General features: G+C 38.4%; 1 protein-coding gene across 1 annotated transcript in view; it reads right to left on the reverse strand.

The window, feature by feature from the left end:
- The window catches only part of DNAH10 (dynein axonemal heavy chain 10), a 49420-nt gene extending 32584 nt beyond the window's left edge, over positions 1-16836 (reverse strand). Inside the window, exons 1-26 of the mRNA XM_088176243.1 lie at positions 16629-16836; positions 16260-16358; positions 15652-15767; positions 15109-15265; positions 14652-14809; positions 13728-13958; positions 12947-13137; positions 12289-12487; positions 11413-11607; positions 11094-11264; positions 10259-10435; positions 9687-9860; positions 8886-9055; positions 8045-8196; positions 7500-7664; positions 6806-7013; positions 5797-5953; positions 4195-4671; positions 3879-4037; positions 3420-3545; positions 3239-3341; positions 2827-3005; positions 2018-2229; positions 1566-1722; positions 898-1131; positions 674-796 (exon numbers count right to left, since the gene is read on the reverse strand). Coding sequence (XP_088032369.1) covers positions 674-796; positions 898-1131; positions 1566-1722; positions 2018-2229; positions 2827-3005; positions 3239-3341; positions 3420-3545; positions 3879-4037; positions 4195-4671; positions 5797-5953; positions 6806-7013; positions 7500-7664; positions 8045-8196; positions 8886-9055; positions 9687-9860; positions 10259-10435; positions 11094-11264; positions 11413-11607; positions 12289-12487; positions 12947-13137; positions 13728-13958; positions 14652-14809; positions 15109-15265; positions 15652-15767; positions 16260-16358; positions 16629-16836 — 4698 coding nt within the window. The remainder of the gene's footprint in view (positions 1-673; positions 797-897; positions 1132-1565; positions 1723-2017; positions 2230-2826; positions 3006-3238; positions 3342-3419; positions 3546-3878; positions 4038-4194; positions 4672-5796; positions 5954-6805; positions 7014-7499; positions 7665-8044; positions 8197-8885; positions 9056-9686; positions 9861-10258; positions 10436-11093; positions 11265-11412; positions 11608-12288; positions 12488-12946; positions 13138-13727; positions 13959-14651; positions 14810-15108; positions 15266-15651; positions 15768-16259; positions 16359-16628) is intronic.
- Between the last annotated feature and the right edge of the window lie 229 nt (positions 16837-17065).

Raw genomic sequence — 17065 nt, forward strand, 5'->3', positions numbered from 1 at the left:
GCAGTACAGGTCCTTATAGAAGTAAATGAAAGGCTTTTAAATGGTTTTGAAATTATTTTGTGGTGCTGCAGTGCTGTATGAAAACATGCAGGTAGTGTGTTCATGGAGGTACAACTGTAAGCCAGACAAGCCTGTATCCCCAGTCAGGCCAGCTTAAGCACATACCTGACTTTGCTCCTGTACACAATGGTACTTCTAGGAGTGATCAAACATCACATTTCAAAGTCACATTACTCTCTCAATTTTGCACATGGGAAACAGGAAAGTAAGCCACATTCATACCAGGAATATGTGTTCAGTATAGGAACAGTGGCATGAAGCAGGAAAGCCTTTTTAGCATGTACATAGGTCCTCAATCAACAGCAACACATCTAAGTTTCTTATCAAGGTAAAAATAAAAAGTTGTAAACAATGACAGGAAAAGGAGATTCTGCCTATTCATGCTGCCAGCCAAGGATCTCACCTCTGCCCATCTTAGCTAGATCAGGAGAAGTCCTCTGGTTATGACAGATGTGAAGTAAAACACACAATTCCTGGGTTCCCCAATCTCATATTCCATGAATTATCACACATAATTCTCAGCATTACACATGTCACAGATGACTATCAGTAACTATGGAACTGGAAGCAAAATGCACTAAATAATTATGCTGATGACAAGTCGGTTACTTGCCTGTTTAAACATTTGGTCTACACGGTCAAATATTACGACTTCCTCTGGAAGCTGTGATCTGATATCTGCACTAACAAAAATGCTCTCCAGGTACATCCATTTTCTCTGAACTGATATCCAGATCTAAAAATCAAATGTTACCATTAGAGGAAACAGAAGTATAATGGAAAATTTGGATTATAAATAATAAACATTAATTATTTAGTCCAGCACTTTCCTCCTACCTCGCTTACTTCACTAATCAATGACAGAGTTTTTTCCCATTTTTGAGCGGCTGGAAGAAAAGGACCCACAAATCGACTGCCCAAAACACTCTGAAGATTGACATTGTTGTCATCAAGAGTCTCCAAAATTTCCTCCACAGATCCCAGAATATAGCCTCTTGTCTCAGTGCCTTTGGTGTACACTTCTACAGGGAATTTCATATTTTCCCACGTTTCTATTATTTCCTTCATTGTCTGCACATGAACATAAAAAGGTGCATATTTCAATCTTCAAAAACTGAAGAACTATAATCTTAGCAAAAAAAAATGAAACAGCTAATCCAACAAAATTTTTGCACAGATTTTCTAACTCTGGTTTATAAAGAAGGGTCTATTTCAAAGCACGATAGCAAGAGAATGGATCCTTCTTCAGATCCATTTTCATAGGTCAAACTTTCTTACTGTAATCATAGAAATCCACTATGTTGCTGCCAAACCCAGTTCTGCAAGGATCCTGTGCCAGCAGGGGCTCATTAACAGAGCTATAGATCTTAGCTCATGTAGCTCATGGCAGCTGCCTGAAGATAGCCAAACTTGCAGTCATGCCAATTTAAAAATCTTAAATAAAACTGATTGTTGTCATCCTTGCCTTTTAAGTTTTACTATGATTCTATAATTCAACACATTACCTTCTCAATGCTAAGTTCTTTAACAGCAGTTCCAACTATATCACTGATAACATCAGCGTGTCTGTGAAGTTCCATGGCAAACATATTCTCCAAAGTGAATGTTTCTGTTTTCATTTCAAACCTTGTTCCTGTTTTCTCCATAAGGTCTTCCCAATGCCTGTTTTAAATTGACACATCAGTTGAACACCATGATACAATAAAAAACAAAAACAACTAACATATAATAATGAAGTCTTGTTTAGCATTCTGCTGTTTAAACAAGAACTCCTACTTTGAATACATAAAGTATCCCAGTCATTGCAGCACCTTTCATGCTATTACACAAGTTCATTGGGCAGAAATAAAGTTCCAAGCTCCAGGATACGGCATGATCCCAGTAACAGAAACTGAAAGTTCTAACAAAACACATCAAATACTTTTATATATAGTGATATAAATAAATCAAAACAAACCTTTCTCTTAAAGCTTCATTTTTCAAATCAAGCAACAAAGGAATGGAGTTTAGAAAGGCCTTCAGGTTTTTTTCCAGTTGGACAGCTACTGGCATACCACGCAGTTGTCTGGGCAGCTTCCGAAGGACTTTCAGAAACCCTTCGGTTCCATCCAGAAGAACTTTGACATTGAGGTTTATCCAGAGTGTCCGAGACCATTCCTCTTTAGCTGCCTGGAAACGAGGACATTAAGAGGAGAAAAAAAAAATCATATTCCTTTTAGTTTTGACCCCTAAAATCTAATTGCATTAATAACATTTCACAAACATAAAATGTTTATATTTGTAAAGCAAACAAGTTTGTAGGAGAGACCAAGTTCATGTCCAAGACAGATTCATAGCCAAACACAATCAGTTGTATAAGAAATAGTAAAAAAAGAATATGGGGAACAGGACCATACTTTACAGGGCATTTAAATTTTGGAAAAATAAAATTTCTTAAAAAATAGTTAAAGCCTGATATACCCACTGTCACCTGTATACATCCTATATCCAAAAGTATTTTCACTGAACCGATCAGGAACCAAGTGCAGTAAAATGCCATCCAATAATTAGTAGAGGCTGGGAGAAGTCTGTTCCCATCTGATGAGAGGATGTGTTTGGTCCACCATGGAGACACTGATAGTGCTGCACTAATATTATTAAAATCATTTCAGAGGGCAGAGCTTATTTCATGCAAAGGCTTCAGAGTTGACTGTAACCAGGGGGCAATGCAGCCTCTTCTGTCCCCACCTTTGCTGTGTGTCCCTGCAGACTCAGTGTGACACTCACTTTTTGTTGGGCATAAATGTCATAGATCTGCTTCAGAGCTTTTGCATCTTGCTGTGCTTTTATTAAGTTCGGGTACGCTGTTCCTGGCAAGCCCAAAAGTTTCTCAGCACTGCCCAGTTCTCGCTGCCTTTTTTCCAGTCTCTCTAATTCTTTCTCAAACATAGCCATGAGTTCTAGTCCTGGGAAAGGAGAGGAATTTTTCCAGATAAATCATCATAAGGTTCATGGGAAATAAACATTACAGAATTTGCACATAGTCTCTAGATGTTCCAGTACTAAAAATGTTCACATTCCCGGCTGATGAGTTTGTATGTTAATAAGGAAAGCATAATTTTATGGTTTTTCATAAATTTTGAATTGTCTGAAGATTACTATTTTCAAAACATCACTTCACACACATTAATCCATTTACCTTTATCAAGATCATCCCCAACAACACCAGGCCCCTCAGTCAAGAGTTTCTGTAAAAAATCTTCTGTCTCTTTGCTGTAGTCCTCAATTTGTTGCTGTGTCATCTAAAAAGAACAGCATTTAAATAGTTCATTAAACCGTTCCCATTTCCAATTGTTTTCAATACTAATTACAAATATTACCTTTGTGAATGTTTCTTTTACACCTCCTTTACAATCTAGGTTACGACTGACTTCTGCTGCTTCCATAAGGACAGTCTCCCACGCTTCCCTAAGATTGTCAGACTTCTCTTGCTCTTCTTTGGGTACCTAAAACAAAACAAGTAGCACTTCTTATAAGACATAGGTAGACACACACTTTCACAAGAAAGTGAGGAATATGTGCTCACCTTATAAATTTGTACTTATAAATACTGAAGAGACCTTAATTAGATTTAAACACGTGCCATACGTCCATTTTAAAGTGGACATACTGATTTGAGAAGGGAGTCTGGACTACAGAGTCTCCAGACATCCCTTCAAACCTCAACAACACTGTAATTCTGTAACATGTCTTAAAAGGAAAACATTTCTTCATTCACACCTGAGTCATTTGTGCCCTTAGCTGAGATCTGAAAGGTTTATGAGACATGCAGCACTTACTGGAATATTGTACATTGCAAGAGTTCTGTATCTCTCCCCGATGTCCAAGTACCTCAGTTCCACCTCAAGGGAAATGCCTCTGACCACCCCAAATGCACTCAGGACAACTCTGAGATCATCCAGGGTTTCAGGAGGTCTATTCACATTCTCTGATAATCTCTGTAAAAAGTAAAGAACGTTTCTAGAATCAACACTGACAAAGCAATTGTCAGAATTACAATAATGAGTCAAACACAAAACACAAGCAAATAACATGCCAGATTCATTTTCATTGTATGTGATAAAGATAACAAAAAACCAAGCTGAAAACACCTACCTGAATCTCATCTTGAAGGTTGAACAGCTCCTCTCTTGCTAACTCATTAAGCAACTTCCCAAGTGACATCATCCAGCTTTTAGCATTCTCCTGCACTGCTGAGGCTAAAGGAGCCAGCTGAAGCCTGATAAATTGTTCATCTTTAATCAAGGGCTGTTGAGTCACTTCCTGAACTATCTTCATATAGGACTGCAAGTGCTCATCAAAGATAACACAGGCAGGCTTTTCTGCAGCTAAACGGTCCAGGACTGCACCTTTGTCTGATTTCCATAGCAGGTCATACTTCTTCCATTGGTTCAAACACTTGCTGAGAGAAGCCAGGAGTTTGTGGACATTCTGAGTGATGAGATCAGCCTGTTCAATTATCAGAGGGCTCTGGGAGACATCACTGTAAAAATTGAAAGTGATAACTTCATCTGCCTTGACGTGCTGAGCAGGGCATTCAATACACGTACCGTGCATCCACCGTATGAAATGCTGCAGTTTTAAAGACAGAGTCAGGAAACAGTTAGCTTGTTGAGTCATTCTAGTTAAATCGTTCACAGAATCATTTAGGTTGAAAAGCCCTCTAAGATCATTAAGACCAAGTAGTCCAGGACTGTCAAGTCACCCACTAAATCATACATGTCCCCATTTGCCACATCTACACATCCTCCAGGAATGGTGACTCCACCATTTCCCTGGGCACCTGTTCCAATGCTTTCTTCTCTTTCAGTGAAGGAATTCACCATTATTTAGTACACAATATAGGAAGTGGTATAAATGATTTCTCAAATCAGCTGTTTTTCTGGCAGCAAAAAAGAAATCATACTTCCCCATCAAATTGAGAAGAGTTAATTTCATCCTAACAAAACTTTTCCATGCATTACTCAATTTGTTTCTAAAATCTCTTCTGAGCAACAATATAGCGTGACAGAGATGAAAAAGTGTTGGCTCAAACAGTCTGAATACAGCAGTGGAGAACAGCAGTAAATCTGAGCACAAAAAATACACTTAAATTTATTCATTTCAGGTGACATTTGGAATTGTGTCCATCAGCAGAGGGCAGGAACACTGTCACATTATTTGGCTTCTTTTCAGGGCAGCCATTCAGTGTGAAACTATTTATGCAGGGAAATATTGCTACATGGTTGCCAGTAAGTTAGATATCTCATCTAGATATTTGCTGTCCTAGATGATTTTCTCCAACATTTTCTGAACTGTTTTTTCTGCTGCTTCTAATGTAATGTAATGTAGAGGAGGCCACTCACGTTCCTTATTCCACCAGATTATTCATACAGCAGAAAGCAACATCTGCAGTGCAACCTGAAAAGCACTTCCTTCTGATGTGTGCTGATTTATAGAACCAAATGATGTCCTTACCCTGGCAAAACTGCTAAAAAGTAATCAACAATTTTACCTGAGTAAAAATTGTATGGATTTCTTTTTCCCTTGATCATCAATCTGTAAAATTAGAACAATGTACTGGATATTTTGATTTCAAGATAAAGCAATATGAATCTCCCCTTTGCCATTTATGCTTACCCAAGCATACAATAAGATTAGTTCGTTATAATCACAATCAAACTCTGGAAACAAAAAGAAATCCTTATCAAAAATCACCTTAGTGACCTCAACACAGTCTTGGATACATTGCTCAGTCATTTTTTCAATCTCACTGGCATTAGGTTGCAGGCTTATCTCAGGAACAGATAAAACAGCTTCTATTTGTAACAGTGGCACATTTGCAAGAATAGTTGCATTAAAAGCCTGTAAATTCCTGAGAAAGGGAAAAAAGAAAAAACAGTGTCAAAGATAGAAATAATCAGGACCTGCCCCTGGGAAAATGCCCAAGAGAGGCTGCAATGTTCAAGTGTATGTCTAGATCTGTAACCTGAGTTATCACTGATTCCAGCTGGAAACACTGATGTGTCTGGGAGAAAAACTGTCCTGCTGAACTGATTTAATGCAAAAGTTTGACTTACTAAAAGAAGCAGTTGGAAGGAATAAATGGAGAGATTTTGGTGCAAAAGGATCCCAAAACTGTGGTGAACTTCACTGCAAGAGCCCAGACAAGAAACCACGGCAAAGTCACCTGAGCATGGATCAGATTACAGAACGTGGAACATGGGAAGAAGAGATGGTCGGGAAACTGAGATATTACAATTAGAGCTGCAATGCTGTATTACAGTAATACCTTGCTGTAAGAGAAACCTTCTAATATCTTGCTCCAGCACTGGCCTCAGTTCTTGGTCTCATGTCCCATGCAGTACAGGGAGGCACCTGGCACCCAGACACCAAGTTCTCAAAATCATTTTCTTTAGTAGAACAAAACCTTGATTTTAGAGATAAACCAGGGAAATGCAACTGTCTGCACATTGCAGACAGTGTGTCTTATCTCTCTTCTGCCAACAACATGCCAATATTCATTTTCTCAGAATCTGGGTTTCCTCTGTACCTTGTTATCAGTTCTCCATTCTTCACAGAAAAAAAAAATCAGTAGAAATACAAATCTTCCACAAACTGTAAGTCACTGAGGGGTTCAAACAGATTGTCAGTACACACACTCATCAACAGATCCAGGAGAAGCTGAGGATGACTGGAAACCCATTAAAGCAAGCAATTGACTTACTTCACAATTAACTGTGTCAACACCTGATAAATCCTATTTTCCCAATATGCATAATAGGAAGCTAATTTTGGAGATTTGCCACTGTTTGTATTGGCAACTCGTCTTTCCACTTCTATTAGCAGCTGTGGAATTGCAGAATACTTTCTAACCAGTTGTTCCACAACTTTTGCTTGTTCACACTTAACATAGTCAAAAAATTCTTTTGCTCCTGTAACAGATATAAAACATAGCATTATTAACTGCAAAAGATCTAAGTTTTATATACTGAAATAATTACCTAGGTTTAATTTGTGAACATTAAATTGATCTTATATAATGATAAAACATATCTTCACTTACTAATGATAAAACATATCGTCACTTATTAATGCTTAATTTATTAATATTTCAGCCCTCTGAAATACAGATTTTAATTGGATTCAATTATTCAATAGCAACCTTTTTACAACTATGAAGTGTTGAAAGAAATTTGATCCATCACTCACTCAAGTGACAGAGAGATCTGGCAGACAACCAGCTCGCTGCCATTTCCATCTGAGGAAACCAGTTCCATCCTCTGTTACACCTTTAATTACTACTATTACTAGTTTTGGTAACAATTAAAAGGGTTGATCTTAGCAACTAAAACCACAAAGTAGCAGATAGAGAAAAATAAAACACCACAGAGCTTGGAAATGAAAATAAAAAGCCTTACCAGGATGTTTGTCACCATTTTTTGCACATGGAAACTTGAAGAGATTTGTTGATTCTATGGACTGAAGTTTGCTGCTTATGCCTTCAGAAATATGATGAATCTGATGGACAAGTAACTCTAATTTCCCAATGGTTTGTGTACATTGGACAATAAACTCACCAATACCTTGAAATAAATCATAACTACTTAGTTTTTTTCTCTCTTAACAAGTATTTCACCAATGCATCAAAACTGCCACAATCAGATGTGTTTTATCCCTAAGAATGACCCAAGATTCTGCAAAATCATAGATTAGATGTTTTCTCAGCTAATCCTTCATCTTGCTCCCTTACAGCTTTTAGCTAGGGGTTTCTAACCATCTCCAGTGTTTTAATTATAATAAAAACACAAGAAATATCTCCTGGATCAGTTTGTCTAACTTGCTATTCTGCCCCTGTGGCAAGAGGATGCATCATATGTTCTGCCATTATAAAAAAATAGATTGCAGAACGGAGGAGATTTTTTTAACTAAAAATAAGGCAATTTTAAAATATTATCTCCATTACCTACGGACTTCCATGTGAGTCTTTTGTGTCCTGCTTTCAACATTCTCCACAGTTCTTGGATATAGTGATCAAGAAGTTTGGTTTCTGCTTCATTCATCATCTCCATTAATTTGTGATAGCAATCCAGCATAGCTTTCAATTTATTTGTGTACCTAAGGAATGTAAAAAAAAAACAAAACAAGAAGACACAAAAATTATGATTTTCTTGAAAAACAGCTCCAAACTCTACCAAAGAGCAGAGAACTTCTATTGTTCTATTCAGACTTCAATATATAGACAAATTTGCAGATCTAACCAGAAAATATGTATTGATTATAAATTTAATTTGTTTCCCAATGAAAACAAAAGAAAGGTTTCATATGGTTCCAATAGTTGTTGGACAAACTTCTCCTGCCCCAGCTCAGAAACACATTAGTGAACTGAACAGGTGAACTCTAAAATCCATTTAGGGACTTATTGGCACACCTGTGTGCTAAATGTCTGTGATAATTTGGACACAACTGACTTCTCCAAAACTGTATAGGAAGAATGCAATAATGAGTTTAAATGAGCTGAAATCTAAATGGCAGTAACAATTCATTGCAAATTATTTTCCTCTCAGATTTGGACAAGCTGTTAATTTGTATAGCAGTTCTGCAGCATAAAGGATGCAAAGAGTGCCAGAGAAAAGCTTCTCAGTGCAACATGGCCATTAGAAACTGTACCCTTAAAAGAAATGAATCACTAAGGGCTCTCATATTTCCAAAACGTGATGACTCAGGGCCTGTTCCTGCTTGGAGTGAAATCACTTGAAATGCAGCCATAAACCTGTATATGAGCAGATATTCTGTTACAGCCTTACCTAAGGTACTTGTCTTCCTGTAGTGCCACATATCTTGCCATTTCTGGCACTGGAAGCCCTAGTTGTTCCATGTACTTTGTTTCAGTGATAATCTCTTGGATTTCAGGAGAAAAATTCAGAGTAAAGCAGACACTTTTCCTGGAGGTGACAGGCTCCTCTGTTGCAGAGCTCTACAGCACAAGAAAGGGCAGCAGAAAGGAGAGAAACACCTTGCATTACAAGGTAAAGGTGAGCTTTTGGAGATATTTGTAAGGCAGAAGGTAGAAGTCAGAATGACTGACATTCACAGCTTGTGGAAATGCCTTTAAAATTTGATAGTAGCCTCAGCATTCTTGGTTCAGAAATTACACAGAACTACCTTTTCAGTTGTCAATTACAAGAAACAAACCAAATCACCTCTGTTTACACACTGTTGGAACAAGTTACAACAGAAATGCCAGTGGAAATTCAGAATCAGACCGAAGTTTAGAAGGAACAGGATTCTGCAAGACCTCTGCTGGAAATCTGCCTCTACCTAACTTCAGTCCCAAGCACCGTAGCAGTGTCCCAAAAATGTTGTTCCAAAATCTACAAATTAACAGGAACTACAGCACAGAAGAACACACAGAGAAACAACATTCAATCACTTGCCAGGTGATTCAGGAGCTATGTCTTACAAAGGACCACAAACAATTCTCAGCTCAGAACTTTTTCTAAATCTGTGTTTAAAACATTAGAGTCAGAAAATTCACGCTGACCATTGGGTAGGTTTCAGTTTTTTTCCCTCAGAGAAGCCTGGTACACAATCTTCCTACATTTCACCTGCTCAGAAGTCTCTGGATTAACACTTGTTGCAGCCTCATCAGTGACAACAGTCAGTAGATTCTCTTTCAGTAACAATGGGAGCATGTGTTCTGTCCTCTCTCTCCACAAAAGGTATTTTTCATCTTCATACTCTTTCATTTTCTTGGCCACTTGGAGATACATTTGTTTCACCTAGAAACGACAACTCTCTATAGCTCATTTTAAAGACCATGAGAAATGTTCAACTAACCTGTCCTAATATGGACTCTCAATATGGTTACTGTTTTTTATTAGATAAGAGATCATGTAACACCCTGTAATTAATGCAGACACTGGAGAATTTGGGCTCTTGAATTAATGTCTTGGGGTGACTGTATGATGTCTGTATTGAGTCCATCACAATTGTAATTGGTTCCATAATTGTTTCCCTGGGAAACAGTGGGAAGGTTTCAATCCAGTTTTCACATCTAACATGGCTTGCTGTGTGCAAAGACTTGGGACCTTCCCTCACAACAGAGCACTTTCACATCTTTAGAAGTGTGTAAAGAAAGTGTTTCTTCCTTCATCAAGTGCCAAAAGAGCCAACATACCTCCATTCCACGTTCAGAGGCAAGCAGCTCCTCTTCTTCCTGGAATCGAGTAATGGTGTGTGTGATCCGACAGGAAAGGGAGCGGGACCAGGATATTGCTCCAGCCACTGGAGGATGGTTCTTGTACAGAGGTGGATCCTTGTGGTTCTCAACAAAGATTTGCTTGACAATTTCGACCTAGAAGAGAATAAAATATTGCAAAGAATCATTTTCCCACTGCTTGCCCATGATCACTCTCTGATACATGGCACGAGTTCTGAAGCTAATTCCAGCAGCAGGAAAAAATATTTATTTTGTCTTCCTTTCTCTCTCTTGTGGAGCTGCCATTATGGCAGCATTTTCTCTAAGATTATATTTTATTGTTAAGTTAAATGTTCTTTGAAATATCAAGAATAAAGCTGATATGAAAAGCTTTCCAACATACAGTCTTCTACATTCTAGCCTTCCAAAGCTGATCTATGATACCTTCTGATCATATCATGGACTTGGCCATGACAAGAAAGCTGCATGGTCTAAAAAAATCTGTTTTCTCAGGAAGGTTGAGCTGCTGTTTATAAGGTGCAGGAATAGCCACAAGCCTTGTTGCATTCAGAGCACCTTCCTGTTCCCACAGTGCCTCACATATACAGATGTGCACAACATTTCAGCAAATTAACCAGACTATTTCTCCATCTGGGTCCCAAAGAAAGAGAGAAATTATCATGTTTATTTATAAAAGTTTTCAGTCTTTTAGATAGTAAATGACACCACACAGATATTTAGACATACATAGATTTATGATTTTCATTAGGTAAAGAACTTCAGGTACTGGATAAGAAATGCCTAAACTGAATACCTCTTTACAGTATTGCTCCAAAACATCACTGAACTTTTTCATGAACTGCTTATTAATAGTTTCACGAATCTGGATGTGTTTATACTTTATCAGCATGTCAAAAGCAGCTTCTGCTGATCGAAGGGTTATAAAAGATTCATCAATAAATCTTATCATCTTTTCTTCAATATCCTAAACATAGGAAGAAAGCAGAGAAACCCTGTCACTTAGAAATTCACTTGCAAAACCAAGAAAGGGTGGCAAAATGAAAATACTTTTTAATAATAGCAGTCAAGCTTGTTTTTACTATTTTTTGGGAATCACAGTATATGGTACTTACTGTAACATCTTCTCTAAATTCTTCCATAACAAATGCCCAGTCACGTGCACTTTCCATGCTAAAAGGGTCAAAGGTCAGGTCTTCCATAGGACTAATTATTATATTCACTTCTCTCTGTAGTTCACCAACACCCTTTGGATTTTCTGACACAGTTATCAGTTCAGGAATAAACATATTGTGAAGCTCTTCAGTGATCTATTCATTCAGAAAAACATACCATAAAGTTTTCTTTTTAGTATTTTTTCTGCCACTGAACACGTTATTGTTAAATTTTTATTTTTAAAAATATCAACCACTCAGAGAATTATCAGTTTGTGCTATGATTTAAATTTGAAATATTTTAATACAAGGCACTGAAAAAACACAGCAACAATCTACAGACCTAGCACTTCAGTTGTTATTACAGATAATACTCAGTTATTAGTCCTTTTCACTCCATTTTACACACAGTTTATTGATGGACCATATTGCTAATTACCCTGACTTAAATTACCTAAACACAGTATCTCTCCATTCATATGTTATTCTGCAATTAATACACAGATTCACAGATGGACAAATTTTATAATATACTTAAATGGTATTTTATCTACATCATTAAGGTGGCAACCCATGAAAATCACAAATGTGTGAAGCAGTTGCTGCAAGTCTCTTTTGTTCATACCATCTACACAGTGGTACCTTTCACCAGCCAGTACTTGGAGAAAAGTTATTTCACCCCCAGCATTAAACTCAGTTTTTTGGAATTGAAGTCACCACTCAGGTCCCAAACACAAAACTAAAAGTTGTTAACAAGTCTACACCTACAACACAAAAGAATCTCCTCCACAGAAAAAAGACAGTGATAATCTCTTTATTTATTGTCTGTATTCTTACCTGAAAAATATCATACAGATCTTGACAGATTGAAACCATATAATCTGTTTTTTCAAATAAACGTTTCACGTCGAATTTCCAGTATCGCTTACTTCCTGACTCTTCAACTTGGATACAAGTAGTAAAATAACATTTTTTCCATTGTTCAAGAGTGTTCTGGGCTTCAGTTATTTTCTTTTTTGCAGCAGCTATGTCTTGTCTATTAATCAAATCAACACAGTTAAGATATTATAGATAGAAATACTATAGATAAAAAAATCCTATCTCAACTGGAATAATATATCCTGGTTTAGCAGCTTCTAACTATACGAGGTCTAGGCAAAACTTAAAACTTATTTTCAATGTGATCTGGAATGGAGATATTATTTGAGGAGTGATTTTGGTTATATTTATGCCACGTTTTTACCTCTATCTTTCTATTTGTTTTATTGGTTTATGTTCTTTCAATACAAAAGAGGACAAGAACCTATTTCTTCAGGGCTGATTTAGTAATTTATGAAAATTACTTGATGAATTGACTTTTAACTGACCTTCTAATACAACTTCAGATGGTTGAAAAATGCAGACACCTCTTTGATGGAAGTATCATCTGCTGCACTTCATGCAAGACAAAGCTTTTAATAAATACAGCCCAATTAAACAGAAACCCAGCACTTACTTAAAGAGCGTTTGCAGATCCACAACTCTGCGCACTCTTGCAGAAATCTCCCATGAAATTCGTTCCAGGAAGGGCACCATGCACTCATCCCTGTTGTAGTGTCGTGACATGATCCACACCAGTCTCAGGGCATTCAGCAGGGAGGGGATTGTACTCGAGATAACATCAACCCCAGTGCCAGTTGATAAATTCTGTGAAATGCATATTGTGGGTAAGATGTCATGAAAACATACAAATTCGTGTTCAGTAAATTAATGTTTATTCTGTAGATGCCTCAGAAATGAAAGTCTGCAATATTATTAAATAAATAACTTGGACAAGGAGACATCCTGGTGCCTAAATAACATGTGGTTAAAGATGTGCAAATCTGCACCTTTTGCTCAAAATTATTTTAGGTCCTGATTTTAAATTTTCGTTCAGCTCTTTGTTTGAATGATCTTCAATACAATTTAAACTTTGAAACATCAGCTGTTATTTGTGGTAGAAACTTCCTAAAAAAATGGAGTAATCTTTGTTTTCCTCAGTCCAGCTATGCCATCAAAATTCCCACAGCTGGACTACAAACCAAGTGCTCACAGTACTGAGTTTTCAAACATTAGAACCACTGAAATTCAAACAAAATAAGCAACTCTTTTTAAAAACTAAATATAATTTGTTAATCTAGAATACATCTTTATTGCTGCTAAAATGTGAAAAAATCAACAAGAGGTGAATACATCAACAGAGAAACCAAACTCGGGTAAGTGCAGTTCAAACTCCACCAGCTCTCAAGGACAGGTACCTTCAAATGGCGCTCGAGAGTTGAGAGAAACTTGGCATTATCCTGAGCTTGCATGTGATGTCTTCTGAGGTCACTTAAGACTATCTGTAAATCTCCAGTAAACCCAGATTCAGCTTTCTGTAATATTTCCAAGACTTTTTGCACCTCTGGAAGCTTTATCTGTGCAGTAAGAGCACTTAAAGTAGCATTTTTTTCACGCCAGAGGTAAATCTCTGCAAGTGGACCATTACCCTACAAGTAATGTGCAATCAAATAAAAAAAAAGGTGAACTATTATTATTATGCAAGAGTGAATATTTATAAGCATGATTACATTTGTTCCTTCTTTTCAATAAACTTTATGCTGAGAGAAACTTTATATGATTCAACCATACAAAAAGCCAGACAGAAGATCCCTTAAATAAAGAGTTGTACACACACAAAGGGAACTGCTTATGGGGAGTGCATCCCTGAGCTTATGGCTTTTGCACAGGCAACTTTATTGACATAAAATCCCTCAGCATGTTTAGTGGTGTTAGTTATATATGTCTTTGCAGAATCAAAACTTGAAAATAAGAATTTTTTTGTTTAAGATAACTTTTTTGCAAATAAAGAAAAAATATAACTGTCTATTTTTAAAAAAATACTTAGTGCAGCTTTTAGTATTTCTTGGCTCTTTAGAAGAGAACAGATAACAAAAGTCCCTTAGTGTAGGATTTGCAGAGAATTACTTAATATTTTATTTATATTCTACTTTCCACAGTTCCTCTGTTCTACTTTTCAAGACTTTTTGTTTGTTTGTTCTGTTTGTTCTACTTTTCAAGAATTAGTAAATGGTTTTCCAGCAATCAAACATGAAGAGGAATTAAAAAAATAACACAGTTCTTGTAGGGAAATGAATCAAAGTCTCCAGGAATAAAAGCATCTTGGTGGTCCAGGCAGTTACCTGTGGAACCTTTTTCAGCTGTTCCTCCAGAACTCTGGATATTAATTTCTGCCAGGTCATTGCACACCTTTTCAGAGACTGAACCACTCCTGGAACTGTGGCAAGAAGACTCACTTCTCTATCTAGATTTACAGATGGCATCTCCAGTTTAAGATCCTCTGTTGGAAGAAAATGCACACAGAATGAATTCTGGCAGCATTGGTAAAATGGCACCAATGGATGTGTCTCCCCCTCTCCTACTCTACCTCCAAACTCTTTGAAAGACTTAGCACTGATTCCATCCATCTCTCCATGCTGCCTGCTATACTTCAGGGTGAGAAAAGCACAGCTGGTATCAGCAAAGAGCAGCTTTAATAAAATCTGTCATTCTACATAAAGCCACTCTCAGGTGAACCTCGTTCGACTGCCATGGGCTCTAATCACCACAGTGCTGGCAGAGGTAAAATATTCACTTCACCTGGTATACTCAGCTGAGTTTCACCCATTAGAGCATCAGAGTCCTCCACAGACTTTGTAGGTTCAGTCTCAGGTAAATTCCTTTCTTCAGAATCTGTGTTTTCAGTGTCTGAATCAAAGGAAGTTTCCTCAGTCTGCTGCTGAGCTGGTGAAAACTGCTAAGATTGAAACAGGTGCCATAGATTAGAGGATGCATAGGAAAAAAAAAAAAGCTCTGTAGCAATTCACTTAATTATTAAATATTGTTCTAAAATTTAAGTGTGTCTCCTTCAATTTCAAGTTGTGCAGGGAAATTGGTTCAGCACACCTTCATGAAAGTCTGTGAGCACAGAAATAGACGTGTCTGGTGTCACACCCTTAAATGATTCTCAAATAGGGGAAAAACAGAGAAACAAAATAACAAATAAGGATTAACAAAAATTTCATTTTGGCATATGAAGATCACTTATTAAATATTAATATTTCTTATGCATAGTCCATATAATACTAAATAGGCAAATCACTCCCAGAAACACTCAAGGTATAAAAGCTGTCACTCATTTACCTGTGAGATGGCATTCTTTAGCATCGAGAGACTATCATCAGTCAGCATACCACACTTTATCACTTGAGGAAGAATCTCATTAGCTTCAGTTAGGTCATTAGGTACAACAACTCTTTCTAAACAGTATACAAAAAATTATTATAAATCTAATTAATTGATACAGAAAGAATAAAGTAATTTTCATAGTAAGTTAAAACTTCAATAGAACACTACTAGGTTTGGTGCAAGGCATGTTCAAAAATAGTGCTGGTTTTAATAGTGCAAATGCTTTTCCAGAAAGGGCAGAAAATACTTCAGCATCGTCACCTGGTTCTATGTCTTTACAACCCAGCCTGATAGTTAGAAAATAGTTTTCTGTTCAAAAGAGCAGTGGCTTGATTTGAACTCTTACTCTACAGACAGAGGAGGAAATCTTGCACAGAAATGCTGTTACATGACAAAGCATCCCTGACACTGGCTCTAGTCTGAGTGTTTTCCTACCCAGTTAAATAAGTTGGATGTGCACTATCCTGAGTCCCAGTCTCTATCATATCTTCACAATGGAAGTGTTGTTTAATGCAAAACTGAAAATACCGAGGCTGCAGTCTGCAGTTCTTCAGGCCACATACCTTTGGCGTCTCTCAGAAAATACACAGTAGAATTTGACACAAACTCTTCGGGAATTTCATTAAAAGCCACATAGAAACGTACATTCGTGCCACCTGCATCTGCACAAATGCAAAATGGGAGGAAAGCATGATTTAACACGGCAGAGGGATGATGCAAATCCTACAAATAGAGGGGACAAAATTCTAGAAAGGGGTGGGATAGAGAGTTCGGGAGAACACATCCCAAGGGATATAGAGGCAGGAAAAGGGGTGAAGACAAGGGTTACGGGGCTGCGACTCAGCAGATGGGACGAAGAGGGGTTTGAGGGAGGGGCAAACAGGGAATTTAGCAGGCTGGGGCAGTGGGATCCTCTCCCGCCCGCTCCTCACCGGCCGGGCCGGGCCGCTCGGGCCGCAGCAGCAGCAGCGCCGTGCCCGCCCCGCTCTCATCCTCGGCGCCAAGGCCGAAGAAGCGCAGCACGACCCGCGCATCCTCGCCGCGGCTCAGCAGCTTCTCCAAAGGCGCCGGCTCGCTCAGACCCAGCAGGGCGAGCGCTCGGTCCCGCAGCCACCGCACCCGCACGTCGTCCAGGCTCATGGCGGCGACCGGCCCGACGCCTCCCGGTAGCCACGGCAACGGTGCGGGGTGGAGCGACGGCTGCTGCCCGCCTTCAGCCCGCTTCGGGTGGCTCCGCGCCCGCCTCAGGAGGCGCCTCGAGCGGCCGCGTTCCCGTGCAGAGCCCGCCCCGCGCTACCGCCGCCCGCGGGCGCTCCTTCCCCTCAACACTGGCCGGTTATCACGGGAGCTCGCTCCCCTCAGTGCCCGC

This window comes from Sturnus vulgaris, chromosome 19 (genome assembly GCF_052056855.1).
Source record: "Sturnus vulgaris isolate bStuVul1 chromosome 19, bStuVul1.hap1, whole genome shotgun sequence".
Lineage (NCBI taxonomy): Eukaryota > Metazoa > Chordata > Aves > Passeriformes > Sturnidae > Sturnus > Sturnus vulgaris.